Raw genomic sequence first — 13196 nt, 5'->3', positions numbered from 1 at the left:
GAAGTTAAAAAAGATGAACAGTGAAAGGACAGCAAACTCACAGTTATCAGCAACCACACCTAAAACAAAAGCAAATGAAGAGGACAGCTAGATCAGGAGCAGAACCATAGAAATGAAGATCACGTGGAAGATTAGCAACAGGGGAGTGGGAGAAGGAGAAGGGGGGAGAAGGTACAAAAAATAAGTAACATAGATGGTAGGTAGAAAATAGATAGGGGGGAGGTTAAGAATAGTAGGGGAAATATAGAATCTAAAGAACTTGAGACACGTGTTCATGAACTAAAGGGGGGAATGGTGGGGGAGGGGTGTGCAGGGTGGAGGGGAACAGAAGGGGGGAAATAGAACAACTGTAATGGCATAATCAATAAAAAAAATGTCTAAAAAAGAAAAAGAGGTACCAAGATAAGAAAAGGGGTCAAGCTCCATTAGTCAGAGTCTGCACCAAATCTAGGGTAGGAATCCTGAGGTACTCAGCCAAACAGAGGCAATGACATCACAGATTCCGTCAGACCCAGAGTGCAAGTTTATAATTGAACAATGGAAAGAAGGAGAGAAGGCTAGAAACATGTACCATCTGTTTGTTTTTAAAACTCTTTAATATTTGTCTTTAAACTGCAGGACCAGAAAATGAGAAAACACTTTAATTCAGATTTTTAGGTAAGAAGAACTCTTTTTTTGTTGTTGATTTTAGAGACAGAGGAAGGGAGAGAGAAAAAAATTAACTTGTTATTCTACCCATTCAAGGCACTTGTATGTGCCTTGATTGGGGATCAAACCTGCAACCTTAGCATATAGGGGTGACGCTTCATCCAACTGAGCTTCCCACTCAGGGCTTAGAAGGATTCTATTTTAATTATCTGCTAAAAATCAATACTTAAGCATTGTTCAGGGAAGTCTTTTGTTAGAATGCAGTTGTTCTCAGTCAGGAGTAAGTTTGCCCCGCCGGGGTCATTTACCAAAATCTGGAAACATTTTTTCAATTGTTGCAACTGGCGAGTGCTATTGACATCTAGTGGGTAGGGGCCAGCAATGCTGCTAAATATCCTACAATGCAAAGGATCACACCTCACGATCTAAACATTTTCTTACAACAGTTTTTGGTGTCAGGTGATTGATTTATCAGGATGGTCACTTCAGAAATTATTAATATATAAATGTCTAATCACTATGTTTCACATCTGAAACTAATACAATATTGTATGTCAACTCTAATTTTAAAATAAAAATCATTTTTTAAAAAGTCCTCTTGTCTGCCCTGTCTGGTATGGCTCAGTGGATTGAGTGCTGGCCTGCAAATCAAAGGGTCACCAGTTTGATTCTCAGTCAGGGCACATGTCTGGGTTGCAGGCCAGGTCCCCTGTAGAGGGGGCATGCGAGAGGCAACCACACATTGATGTTTCTCTCGCTCTCTTTCTCCCTTCTTTCTCCTCTCCAAAAATAAATAAATAACTTTAAAAAAATTATCTTGTCCAAAATACCAAAGTACCTGCTATGATATATGGTAGGAGTACTCTATATTCATTCACTCCTGGGGTTCTTCCACCAATATACCTATATAAAACTAATATTCCAGGTTGACTGTATTTGCTGAAAATAAGGACAAATTGCTATCCTTAAGAAAATGTCTAAAATTGTTCCTTTAAATAAATATCTATTTTAGCAAATCTAATATAGTCTAAGTGAAATGAGATATTATTTTGAAGTTTTGCACTGATAATTTGAGATTAAAAATGAGTTCATGTTCAGAAAGTATCCAGCCATGCACTATGAAAAATAGAGACATTTATTGAAGAAGATACAAGATACAAGAAACATTGTATATAGGACAATGATGCCTCCATCCTCTTCAGAGTAAGCACCTTGGGACCTCACACAGTTCTCCCAATTGCCATCATCTGCCCTGTTGTATTTTCCTGAATCTCATCAGCAATCTGAAATCTCTTCCCTTTAAAAATGTGATTTTAGTTTTAAGAAAAGCCAGAAGTCACAGGGTGACTGTTAGGGAGCTGAGTCACCTGGGTGATTTGAAATTTTTCCAAAAAACTCTGCACAAAGACATGATGCATGAGTGGACACATTGTTGTGATAAATCTGCCAATCACTAGCTACCATAGCTGCAGCCTTCTGAGTCATCCAAATAGTTTCCACAGAGGAATGTTCAAGCTTAACACAAAAATTGATGCAGATTCATTGCTCTGCTCACTCAGTCATTTTGAATGCGATGGCCACACAGTACACATGCTCACTCAACTGGTGTCTACTGCCCCCACTGACTAGTACAGTGAAGTCATCATTGTTCACACATGTGCATTCCAGTCCACTCTCCTTGGCTGCCAGTTTACATCAATGTCATGCAAACTGTTCTCGTTATATTAACAATGGTTGGACTCTTTCCAGACAGATCTCATGTATTGTTAAAGAGCACTTCCTGTCTACTTGTCCACTAATTATATATATCTGTGATATCAGTTCAGTCAAAATGTTCAAAACTAACAAAATAACATTAGAGTTACTTTGAAAACTCTGTAACAATTAGTTTATGACATAAAATTCACAAAGCAAGTTTTTCAGCTTTGCTCTTGAGAAACTTTTTAAGCATTTCCCTTCAGATATCATCCTTAACATGTCCCACAGGTGTCCTTCCAGGAAACTCCATTTCCAAAATGAATATAAAGTAACTACTCAAAACATTTCAAGTATTATTATAAAAATACTTAATGAATACTTGTTATAAACATCAAATGAGCATTCAAATTCAGCTAACCATAAACATTTCTGCCAAAAGAATGGTGTCTTCATGAAATAAATCCACTGATAAATGAAGAAGGACTTGTGAAGATTCTTCTATATCATTTCTCTTTTCATGCTATTAATTACCTCCACAGGAAAAAAGAAAAAAAAGTGGTGTTAATATAACCTTTTAGCCACCATTTAGAAATAGGCTTCTTATGTTGAAATCAATGCTATAAAGACATGTAATTTAAATAGGCCCTACATATAGAGTGGTGGGAAGCCATTAAAATCACAAATTTCTCAAAATAAGAAGGATGTGCCCTGGTTAAACGAAAATGCATTTCATGGAAATGTTGTTCGCATCTGTATGCTCTTTTACCCATTGATAAAAATAATAAAAATCATCATCATAGAATGGCTGCCATTTAGGAATCACCTGTTGTATGCGAGGTGGTCCTATGTCAGACATTGAGTATGCATTACACTGATGATCACAAGAACGTGGCTACAGAGCTATCTCGCTGCAGAAAGCCAAAGCCCAGCCAAGAGTATGCAACTAACAACTCCAAAGTAACAGACTATGACTCAAACCAGGGAGGCTTTCCTCCTCAACCAGGAACAGGTCATGATCTCTGCAGTGGTAAAATTCGTGAGCTCAAGAAAATTTTTAATTTGTTTTTTATTCCTTTGTATTTATTGAAACAATATCTTATCATTCAAATGCCTTGTCAGACCATAAAACATTGATGTACTTACACTTTAATTCTTGCCTTATAGTTAATTTCACAAGGATATTTTGCCATGTTTTTGTTCTGTTCTTTTTCTAGTTTCAAGTCATAGAAGAAAAAATGTATTTTTTGTTTGCAATATATCTCTAGCTCAATTTCTTTCCGGCAGCGTGACTTTGATTAGTTCCAACATTTGTCAGTGTCCGTACACACCCTCATTTGTAGACATCCCAGGACATAGAAACAAGATGTTTAGCATCAAGAAGAGCCTGTATGTTCTGAAACTTTTCCTCCCCGTTCAGCTTTGTGTTCACATGGGTGTGTGTGGTACAGGGTGGGGGTATCAGAAGGATACTAGGGCTTTTTGAGAAAGAGGGTGGGAAGAAGAGATTCTGTGTGTGTGTGTGTGTGTGTGTGTGTGTGTGTGTGTATGTGTGTACATGTGAGAGAGAGAGAGAAAAGGAAAAAAGAAGAGAGAGAGAGGAAACAAGAGAGAAAGGAGAGAGAGGACTGCTTTATAGCTGCTAAGATTGCAGCCAGAAATAGCACACCACCACCGAGAGCTGTATGCGAGCAACCCAGAAACTCAGATTAAATTGTGTCCACTTTTCTGGATCAGTTGCTCAGAAAGAAAGAGATGACATCTGGTCCTGTCTTCTTGTACCTCTTGATTTTTGGAAAATATTGTAAGTATGCTCAGCATTTAATTTCAAATACCGTAGTACTTTATGAAATTATCACAAGTACAGCTGCTCATTACTTATGTTTATGCTTTTAAGATAAAAATGCTTTTTCTGACAAAATTATAGCTCCCTTCAGAATTATTCTTCTTAATACATTTCTGATATTTCTATTAAAAACTGAAAAATACTGTCAGTCAGTAGTTAGGCAAGATTATCATGCTATATAAATCTATGTTTCGTAGCAACGAATTTAACTGATGTTGACGAGGATCTTATAAGTAACTTAATAGTATTTCAAGAGGTGTAGTCTTTAAAGATATTTGGGTCAAAGAATTTGCCCATTGAAATATCCTGGGCAGTCTTTACATTTTTTTCCGGTTTTTGTGTAATTGTAATGCTTCGTGCCTTAGTCCTTTGCCACTTGCTATCATAGGTGTGTCTTCCCAGGAGGATATACAATCTTAAAACTCTTTTTTTTTAATTTGCAAGGTTTCTCACTGTTCTTGAAAAGAAAAATAAGGGAAAGCACAAAGCAATGAAAAAACTCAGACATTCAAAGAGCCCACATTTTACCTTTGGTATAATGACAATTTTTGCTTTCTCTGTACATGCCATGGTTTATTTTTCAGAATATTTTTAATCAAGGGAAAGAGTCATTCTGCAGGAAAGCCTAGTTAAATTATGTTATGTAAATAGAAATAAAATGCTTTTGTTTCTTGGGTAATAACAAGTCAAAGTGAATCAAGAAAGAAAACTTTCTGGGTAGCTTTACTACCTTATGACGCCAGAAATGATTACAGTTTAACAAATTTAGAATTCATAAGCATGTTTATATCCCCCTGGCTCTTAAAAGTTTGTTTACATGAGGCCATTCTATTGAGGAATAGCTCAGAGGAAATTTCATCCTGAACTCTCCCAATTCTGACGGCGTGCTACACCAAACAGCTTTTTTTCCCCTCTTTCTCTTCTCCTGACCTCTAGTACATCTCACTTTAATGGCCAAAGATGGGAGCATCAAAATAGAAAAATTACTCAGAATGCTGGAGAAACGTTCTATTTCCTGTCTTTCTCCACCTCTGATATTGATTACAGCCATCCCCATTAGAAAAGAGGGATCCCATTGCAAACCCCACCAGAAATTGAATGTTTCTAATTAGAAACCAAGTGTTTAAGCTATCAGAGCTTCTGTGATTTGCTACCCACATCCTCATAAGTTAATAACATATTCTGCCATCTCCTATTCCATTTCAGTAAAATGAATAGATCACACAAACCAAAGGAATACTTCAAAAATAGGCATACTAGCATGAGAAACTCAGTTACATATGTAAAACATGTTAGGGAAGTTTAAGAAGCAAGTTAGGAAAATGAGCTACCAGTCATTTCAGGTTAGTAAAAAAATTCCATGCTTACGTATTCTCTTTTGTAAATAAAAATTATTTTTGTGACCAGAAATAGAAAATAGTTAATGATGATGATGATGTCAAAGCTCTCCAACTTTTTTCAATGTTTTTATAATGCCCTAAGACCAGTGTGATTTCATTGGTTGGGCATTGTCCCACAAAACGAAAGATGGCAAGTTCGATTCCCAGTTCAGGGTACATGCCTGAGTTGCAGGTTCAATGCCTAGTTGCAGTGTGTACAAGAAGTAACCGACGAGAGAGGCAACCTATTGATGTTTCTCTCTCACATTGATGTTTCTCTCCCTTTCTTTCTCCCTTTCTTTCCCTGTCTCTAAAACTAATTAAATAAAATCTTAAAAATAAATAAATAAGATGTTTTTTATGATGCAATGAGAATGTTTGAGAGCTCCAAGTCTTTCTATGCCTTCTCCAGAGCATGAGTACATAAACAGCTGACGCTGAGTTGGCAGGAAAGATTCCTGGCTATATTAGTGTCTACTGGATGGGTGGCATGGAGGGGCATTTGACAGGGACCCCAAAAAGAGTAATTTACACTCATGACTTACCTCTTGGTTGATCTCATCACCCAACTCCACATAAGAGAGGATTTCCTATACATGTAGCAAAAGAAGTCAACTATGACACGTGGACAAAGTCTTAATCTCCGTAGCCCGGTGGTTGTTGTTTTTGTAGTTGTTTGTTCATTCACCTTCCTGTTGCCTGGGAACAGTTGTCATGGGAGACAGCTGACCTAAGATGCTTAGCAGCACTATCATGTGCTGGCTCTGTGATTTTTAACAATGACATCCACTCTGAGCCTTATTTTGTAAAATGGCAACAAAATCTTCTGCCCTATCTTCCTCCCAGATCCCTTACGTTTGCTTTTTTTATTACATGAATTACCTCCCTGAATCTTCAAAACAACTCTATTATGCAGATACAATTAGGCACAGGAGGAAAGCAAGCCCAAGGACGTTCAGTATCTTGTCATAAGTCTCAGGCTAATAAATGCCAGGGTCTGAATGCTTTCAAACTCTGTGCCTTTTCCTCTAGACCATGAAAATACTCAGTAGAAGTGTATAAAAGGACTTTAAAGACACAAAGTACATAATAAACTTAGACAATTATTAGTTACCCTTTTAACTAAAAATACTTGTGGCATTCCAGGTACTCTAATAAGCAATAGGACTAAGGGGTGACTATGGCATGTTTCTTCTTCTGAAGGGGCAGAGTGGCGGAGACAGAAGTAAATCTAGGATTACCAAATAGTGACACAAGTGTACCGGCGAGGGGCACTGTTCAGATCAGAAAAGGTTTTCTTTTAACCTTGAGGAATTTTCATTCTTAAAAAATTCCTCTCCCTGGCTGGGTGACTCAGCTATGTGAAGTGTCATCACCAGAAGTTTGTGGGTTCGATCTCTGGTCAGAGCACATACCTAGGTTGTGGGTTCAATCCCCAGTCAGGGTGTGGGCAACAGGCAGCTGATTGATGTTTTTCTCTCATATCAATGCTTCTTTCTCTCTCTGTCTCTCTTCCTGTCTCTTTCAAATCAATAAATACATCCTAGCATCAGAATTTTTAAAAACTTCCTCTCTCTATAGTCTAGTTAGCTGTACTATGCCAATATTAATTTCCTAGTTTTGAAAATGTACCGTGATTGTGCAAGGTTCTAGCATTAGATGAAGCTGGGTAGTGGGTATATGGAACCTCTCCACTATTTTTGCAACTTTTTGGGAGTCTAGAATTACTGCAAAGTCAGAAGTTAGAAAACATTCTCCAGGAAGACTTATATCATAAATCCTTATCAGCATTTGCTTTACTTATTATTAAACAGAAGCAAAAACAATCATTTTGCCGAATACCTTGGGTAGGAAAGCAACACATGAGGACACAGGAAAAGGCAGGAGCTCAGATATTAACTTGATCCAGTTTGGTGTCATGTGCAGGACTGACCCAGCTGAGAAGGTCCTCACCTTTGGAGTCCACGTGGACACTCACGAGACTTCCTGGTCTTTGCCTTGAGTCCTGGCACTGACAGATCTTTTAGCAAGTACTTTTTAAATTTAGGTTTTACAAAAGTAGACTCTCCCGAGTCCAGAGGAAACTTAAAGCTTACAGAGTAGAGTGCCATTATTTTTGCAGAAGAAACTGAGGTGGTATTTCCTACGGTCTCTTTAATTTTCAGCTCTATTATCCTTTACTCTCTTTTAAAAGTGAGTCTGCACATTTCATAGGTAGGATAAGAAGGGCAGGAAATATCAGAAGGGTAAAATATCATCTTAGAATAGAAAGGACCTAGGCTAAGGTTATAAAAATAAATGTATTACCTACCAAAATCCTAGCCTCAAAGATTAAGGCTTTGCCAGCCCATCGAACTAGTATAATTCTTTTCCACGTGCCTGGTAGATCACCATTTATCTCATCCTCACAACCAAGGACAGAACGGTCCGAAGAGGAAAGGATTCTGATTGCACCCTCCCAAGTCCCTGCTTACAGTCAGGCCCAGAAGAACTTTAATGAAAGGGGCTTTTAAACCTCTCAAAGTAGCCCAGTGGATGTTTTCACTTTCTCCCTTTGCTCTCTCGCCCAGGCTCCTTTGCTGTTGCCCAGACAACTAAACCATCTTTAAAGATACAGCCCTTTCTATCACATGCCATGAAAGGACAGTGGAATAAACTTTGCCGATTTTTCAGGAGTAATTTGTAGACTCTCAGAAACTCTCTGCTTCTAGTTTCAAGACAGATTCTCTTGGCACCACCAAAATACTTTGGGCAGCAAGTACCTAGATACTTAACCTCATCCATAAACCATTCCTCCCTCCCAAAAGAGTACCATGTCATCTCCCTGCCAATGCTGAGGCTGATGCCAGAGAGGTGAGGCCCAGTTGAGACTGTTTACATGGAATAGAGTCACGCTACACGTGCTGTTTCCCCACCCCGTGCTCTCCCCACCTCAGCACACACAGAATTTCCTCAGATGGATTAACCTGCTTTCCGACTTCATGGGGATGGGCAGGACACTTAGAGAAGCAATTCAAGGTATCTCTGCTGCTGGGTAAAGCTACCCAAAGGTATTAGCAATTCGTGATTTGGTAGTGAATAAATCCCACACTGGTAGTAAACAATCCCATTGAGACGTTTTTTAATATTTTATTTATTTATTTGTTTTTAGAGAGAGGGGAAGGGAAGAAAAAAGAAAAAAGATGGGAGAGAAACATCAATGTGTGGTTGCCTCTCATGTGTCCCCTACTGGGGACCTGCCCTGCAACCCAGGCATGTGCCCTGACTGGGAATTGGACCGGCGACCCTTTGCTTCACAGGCCCATGCTCAATCCACTGAGCTACACCAGCCAGGGCTCCTGATTTCTTATTTATCATGAGAGATGAGACTGTCTTTGCATCTCTGTTCCAGGCATTGAAATGAAGTCAGTATGAGAACATTATAAAGTCCTCCCTGACCACTGTCCCACCTTCTTCAAGTTTTAATCCTGCTATATGCTTAGTTCCCCTCCTTTTCGTCCCTCCCACACATGGACAGTTCAGTGCCAAGTGAAATCCCCTTTCCTTTTCCCAGGAAAATGTCCTCCCCTGACCTCCAGTGGCCCAGATACTGACTTCCAATTCCAATCAACCAGTTTCTCCTTCTCCCCAGCACTTAATCTCTCCTAGTTTTTAGTCTCACCATACCTCCTGACAAAATGCACACAAAGAGAAACTCTCCTCTCTTGGTCCCAAAATCTGCAACCAGAATTCTTACTCCCACCCACCTCTTGTTCCTAATATTCATCTCCTCATGAATCGAGACTTTCATAAAGGATAGTTGCCTATTAAGTATGCTATATACAGATCACACATACACACCCATTGTGTGGTGACCTGAATCCCCAGACCTTTTGGCTAATTTTTATAGTATTTATAAGATGGTTCCAACATCAGACACTCACAGGGTAAGGAAATTATGACCGTGCATGTGTCTCTAGCTGTGGCCTTTTAAATCTTACTTTATAGATTTGAAATTGAAATGTTGCCGATTAAGATATACAAGTGAACATGAATCAATAAATTGTGGGAAAAAAATTATAAATGTATGTGGCTGGATCTACTGAGAGATATCAGAAAAGCCATCCTAAAAGCTTTTTTGGAAGCCCTTATCCAGGCCCCATACTGCAAGTATAAGTTAATGAAAATAATTGATTAAGTTCCTGGCTGCATCAGGCACTGGCCTCTGAGACAGAACCCAGCTCAGGCTGCTGTTATGGTCACTCAGCAAACCTCTGATTCTTATCTTTATTTTCATCCGCTTCTCTCCTATTCCTCAGCTCATCCCAGCCATTTGACATTTTAATAGGTTTTTCCAGAGCAGGCTAGAAGCGTTTGACTCATTTTCCATCGCCCAGAAGGTTTGTCATTTTTACATTCCTAATTGTGCCTGCTTTGTTGGGAACTGCAAAAACTGTTCTTGGTTTATAAATGTTCCTGCTTTCTCACACATTTCAAACTTACACAAGGAGACATGATCAGTCAAGCTTGCTGTTAAGTTTTCTTAACCTCCATTTAACCTCCTTTGTGTAAAGATCAAGAAAGATGGCCGGTTCGGCTAAGTTAAATTTAGCTTTTTATTTCTGCTCCTCTGATGGAAGTCCTTACCCCTAATCTTTTAGCTCAGAGCACAAGTTATGCTTCCTGGAAACAACCATTATGCTTGTTTGTTGAAGTTCAATAACTTTTCTCAGCAACTGAGCATTTATCCCCAGTGTCGACCTGAAATAATGTCACAAATCATTTCTCCATCAAATCAATTTTAATGGAAAAAAAACTACACATATCTTTTCACAGTGCTGCTAAGTCTTAATCATCTTTTTTTCAAAGTTTCTATGCAAGTATATATGTCAGTTCAATATTATCTATATAGTCTATTATAGTCATTATCTAGAAGGAACTGCACAAAAAAATTAAATACATTAATTCCCTTCCCTCTAGGTTTTCACAATCTAAGATGGATAGATATGATTAGGCACTGGTATAATTATTAAATTAAAATGTGAACAGATCAGTCAAAGCCAAACATTTTATCATTATTATATCCCCTCAACATTTTGCCTATGGCAGAATTATAATAAATGCCTAAATAAATAAATGAAGAAGGAATAATGAATGTGGTACTGACCAAGAAGAATGGAACTTGTGATGGAGGAATCAAAGAAAGAATTGTGCTGATTGGTGTTGAGTAAAAATAACGTTTGCGGACAGAGAACAAGGCTTCAGCAATGAAAGAAGGATTCAGTGAACTAACCAGAGGCCCGCAACATAGAGGCAAGGAACAAATGAAGACATACAGTGTTGGTGACGATGTTAGTGTAACCTTATAAAGCTATTACATGCTATCCAGTCCCAGAATGGGTTCACATTTAAAGGAACTTCTCTAGCAACTACTCATGCCTCTGAAAAGATTTAAATACTAGTCCATTATAAGTGATCTACATGAGTCTCATTACAGCCCCATGCCTTCTCCTCTTCTCTGTCATTCTCCGAGCCCCAGGAGCCTCTGACACTTTTCACACACAAGTTTCTCTCTCTGATCCAGGGCCGTGTGGCCCCGTCTGCCAGGGTCCCCCATCACCCAGCCCCCATTCCTGATGCACTTCGGACTCCACACACCCCTCTGCTGCACAGCCTTCTTGGGCACAAAGTTTGTTTCCTACTCTGACTGATTTTGTCAGGAGAATTCACTTCTCAGTTTTTATCTTTTTATTCTTTTCATCAAAAAGCAGAGTGAGAGAGGAAATTTAAAAAGGCAATGCCAGCATTTCTGTCATGAAACTTAAGGATGGAGGGAAATGCTATAAACTATTATACACACAAACACACACACTTTAATAGCTTTGTTCCATCATTAAATTAAGTAAATCAAAACTATGTATAGTATATAGTAAAATTGTTTTATTTTTTTAATTTTTATTTAGTTATTTTTCAAGTACAGTTTTCTGTTTATTTCTCCCATCCCAGGAAATAATCTTCAGATGTACAAAAAATAAATTTTATGTTTTTATGACTTAACTCAGAGCTCATGACTCCTCCATTAAATAACAGACATTTAAATTTGCTAATTCAAAGTAGCTAGGCTTAAAAAATCAGGTGTTTTTTAAGAAAATACAATCTAAACCAATTTAAGAATTCTTACCCACTCCACTCTCTTCCCCTTCTATTCAACAGAATCTAGTTTTGGGGGCAGCTTCTGAAAGGTCAAGGTGGAGGGTAGGAAGAGAGATAAACATTTCAGCTTCTCATGAGAGTTCCCTCATTCCGCCAGGTGCTGGCATCAGCACCTACTGAAGCATGCAAACACTTCCATGTTCTCTAGAACCAGGGCCAGATAATCCAGACGCTTCTCACCCAAACACCACTACTTTATGTTGACTGCCCAGAGCCAGCCTTTGGGGGAAAGCGTAGGACACCCTCAGATGTCCTTCCTCATCCGTCAGGAGTCAAGGGAGATTTGGGGCTGACTCAGACCCCCTCTCTAGCTTACCCTTCCACCGTAGCTCCCCAATCCCCTCCCATCAGACAGGGTATATGTGCTGCTAGAGACTTGCCCTTTCCTCGAGCTGCCAATTAGAATTGGAGATAAGAATCACCTCTGTTTGGGCAATCCCCTAAACTTGCTTGGTACTTTTTACTTCCTCCCTTCCCCTGGGGGTTTAGATTCCAAAGGGACAGAATAGTTCATTCTCGCCTTTAGCTCTTACCAAGGTCAGTGTTTAAACCTCTCTACAGGTCATGGAAAGACTCAATTCTCTATGTCCTTTAGCATTTGGTTTTTTATATTCAAGGCTAAGATGGTAGACTTCAAAAAATAAATAGGAAGAAAACATATTTTCAAGCGCCTGGTTTTTTGCAGTTGAAAACCATGGCTTCTAAGCTTTGGAACTCAGGCAAGAACTTGATTGTTCTAGAAGGGATGGATCACTGATGCTCTACTTTCCCAGGGCAATGAAGTACAACCTAACTGTTTAGCTTGGGTGGTGGAAGGATGGAAAGGAATAACCAAGAGAGAAGCACATGTGGGCATATGATAAAAGTGTGAAACTGCAGGGGCAGGAAACTCTTCCTTTCTTCCCTTCTAGGTTCTTTGCTGGTCTAATAATTTGATCTACCACTTACTGTTTCCAGTGGAAAGAAAAGAAGGTTTTGTGGAAACAGGTCAAGTGTGGGCAAGACTACAGAGACTGTAAAGGGTGTGTGATAATGAGAAGCTCAGGGACTAGGGCTGAAGCAGATGATTGGGGATAAAGTTAGAGATGACCACTGGAACTAAATCACCATATCTTTGTAAGCCGCACTTGAGAATGTACTTCGGACCATAGTACATAAGTAATTGGAATGGAGGTTTTTCATGGAATGATATAAAGCTAATGTTCATTGAGGAAACAAATGCCTAGTGTCTGATTGAGCTAGGATCAGGCCCAAGATGCCTTTGGTTGATATTTACAGAAATTGGGAATTAACTGAAGCCATAGAGAAGGGCCATATACCATACGCATTAAAGAGACCTTCACAACACCACCATATAAAAATACTGTTCTACATGTTTCAAATATATAAACAATTATTTATTCTCCTTCACATTAACTTTTTTTAGTTCCTACAAT

At 38.9% G+C, this 13196-nt stretch overlaps 1 protein-coding gene across 1 annotated transcript in view; it reads left to right on the top strand.

The window, feature by feature from the left end:
• Positions 1-3988: 3988 nt before the first annotated feature.
• RXFP1 (relaxin family peptide receptor 1) overlaps positions 3989-13196 on the top strand; it is a 78975-nt gene continuing 69767 nt past the window's right edge. The window contains exon 1 of the mRNA XM_037125729.2: positions 3989-4147. Coding sequence (XP_036981624.2) covers positions 4099-4147 — 49 coding nt within the window. The 5' untranslated portion in view covers positions 3989-4098. The remainder of the gene's footprint in view (positions 4148-13196) is intronic.

This window comes from Artibeus jamaicensis, unplaced genomic scaffold (genome assembly GCF_021234435.1).
Source record: "Artibeus jamaicensis isolate MK-2021 breed Jamaican fruit bat unplaced genomic scaffold, CSHL_Jam_final scaffold_537, whole genome shotgun sequence".
Classification (NCBI taxonomy): domain Eukaryota; kingdom Metazoa; phylum Chordata; class Mammalia; order Chiroptera; family Phyllostomidae; genus Artibeus; species Artibeus jamaicensis.
Note: the sequence above shows the minus strand (reverse complement) of the source record. Positions and strands in the feature narration are given on the sequence as shown.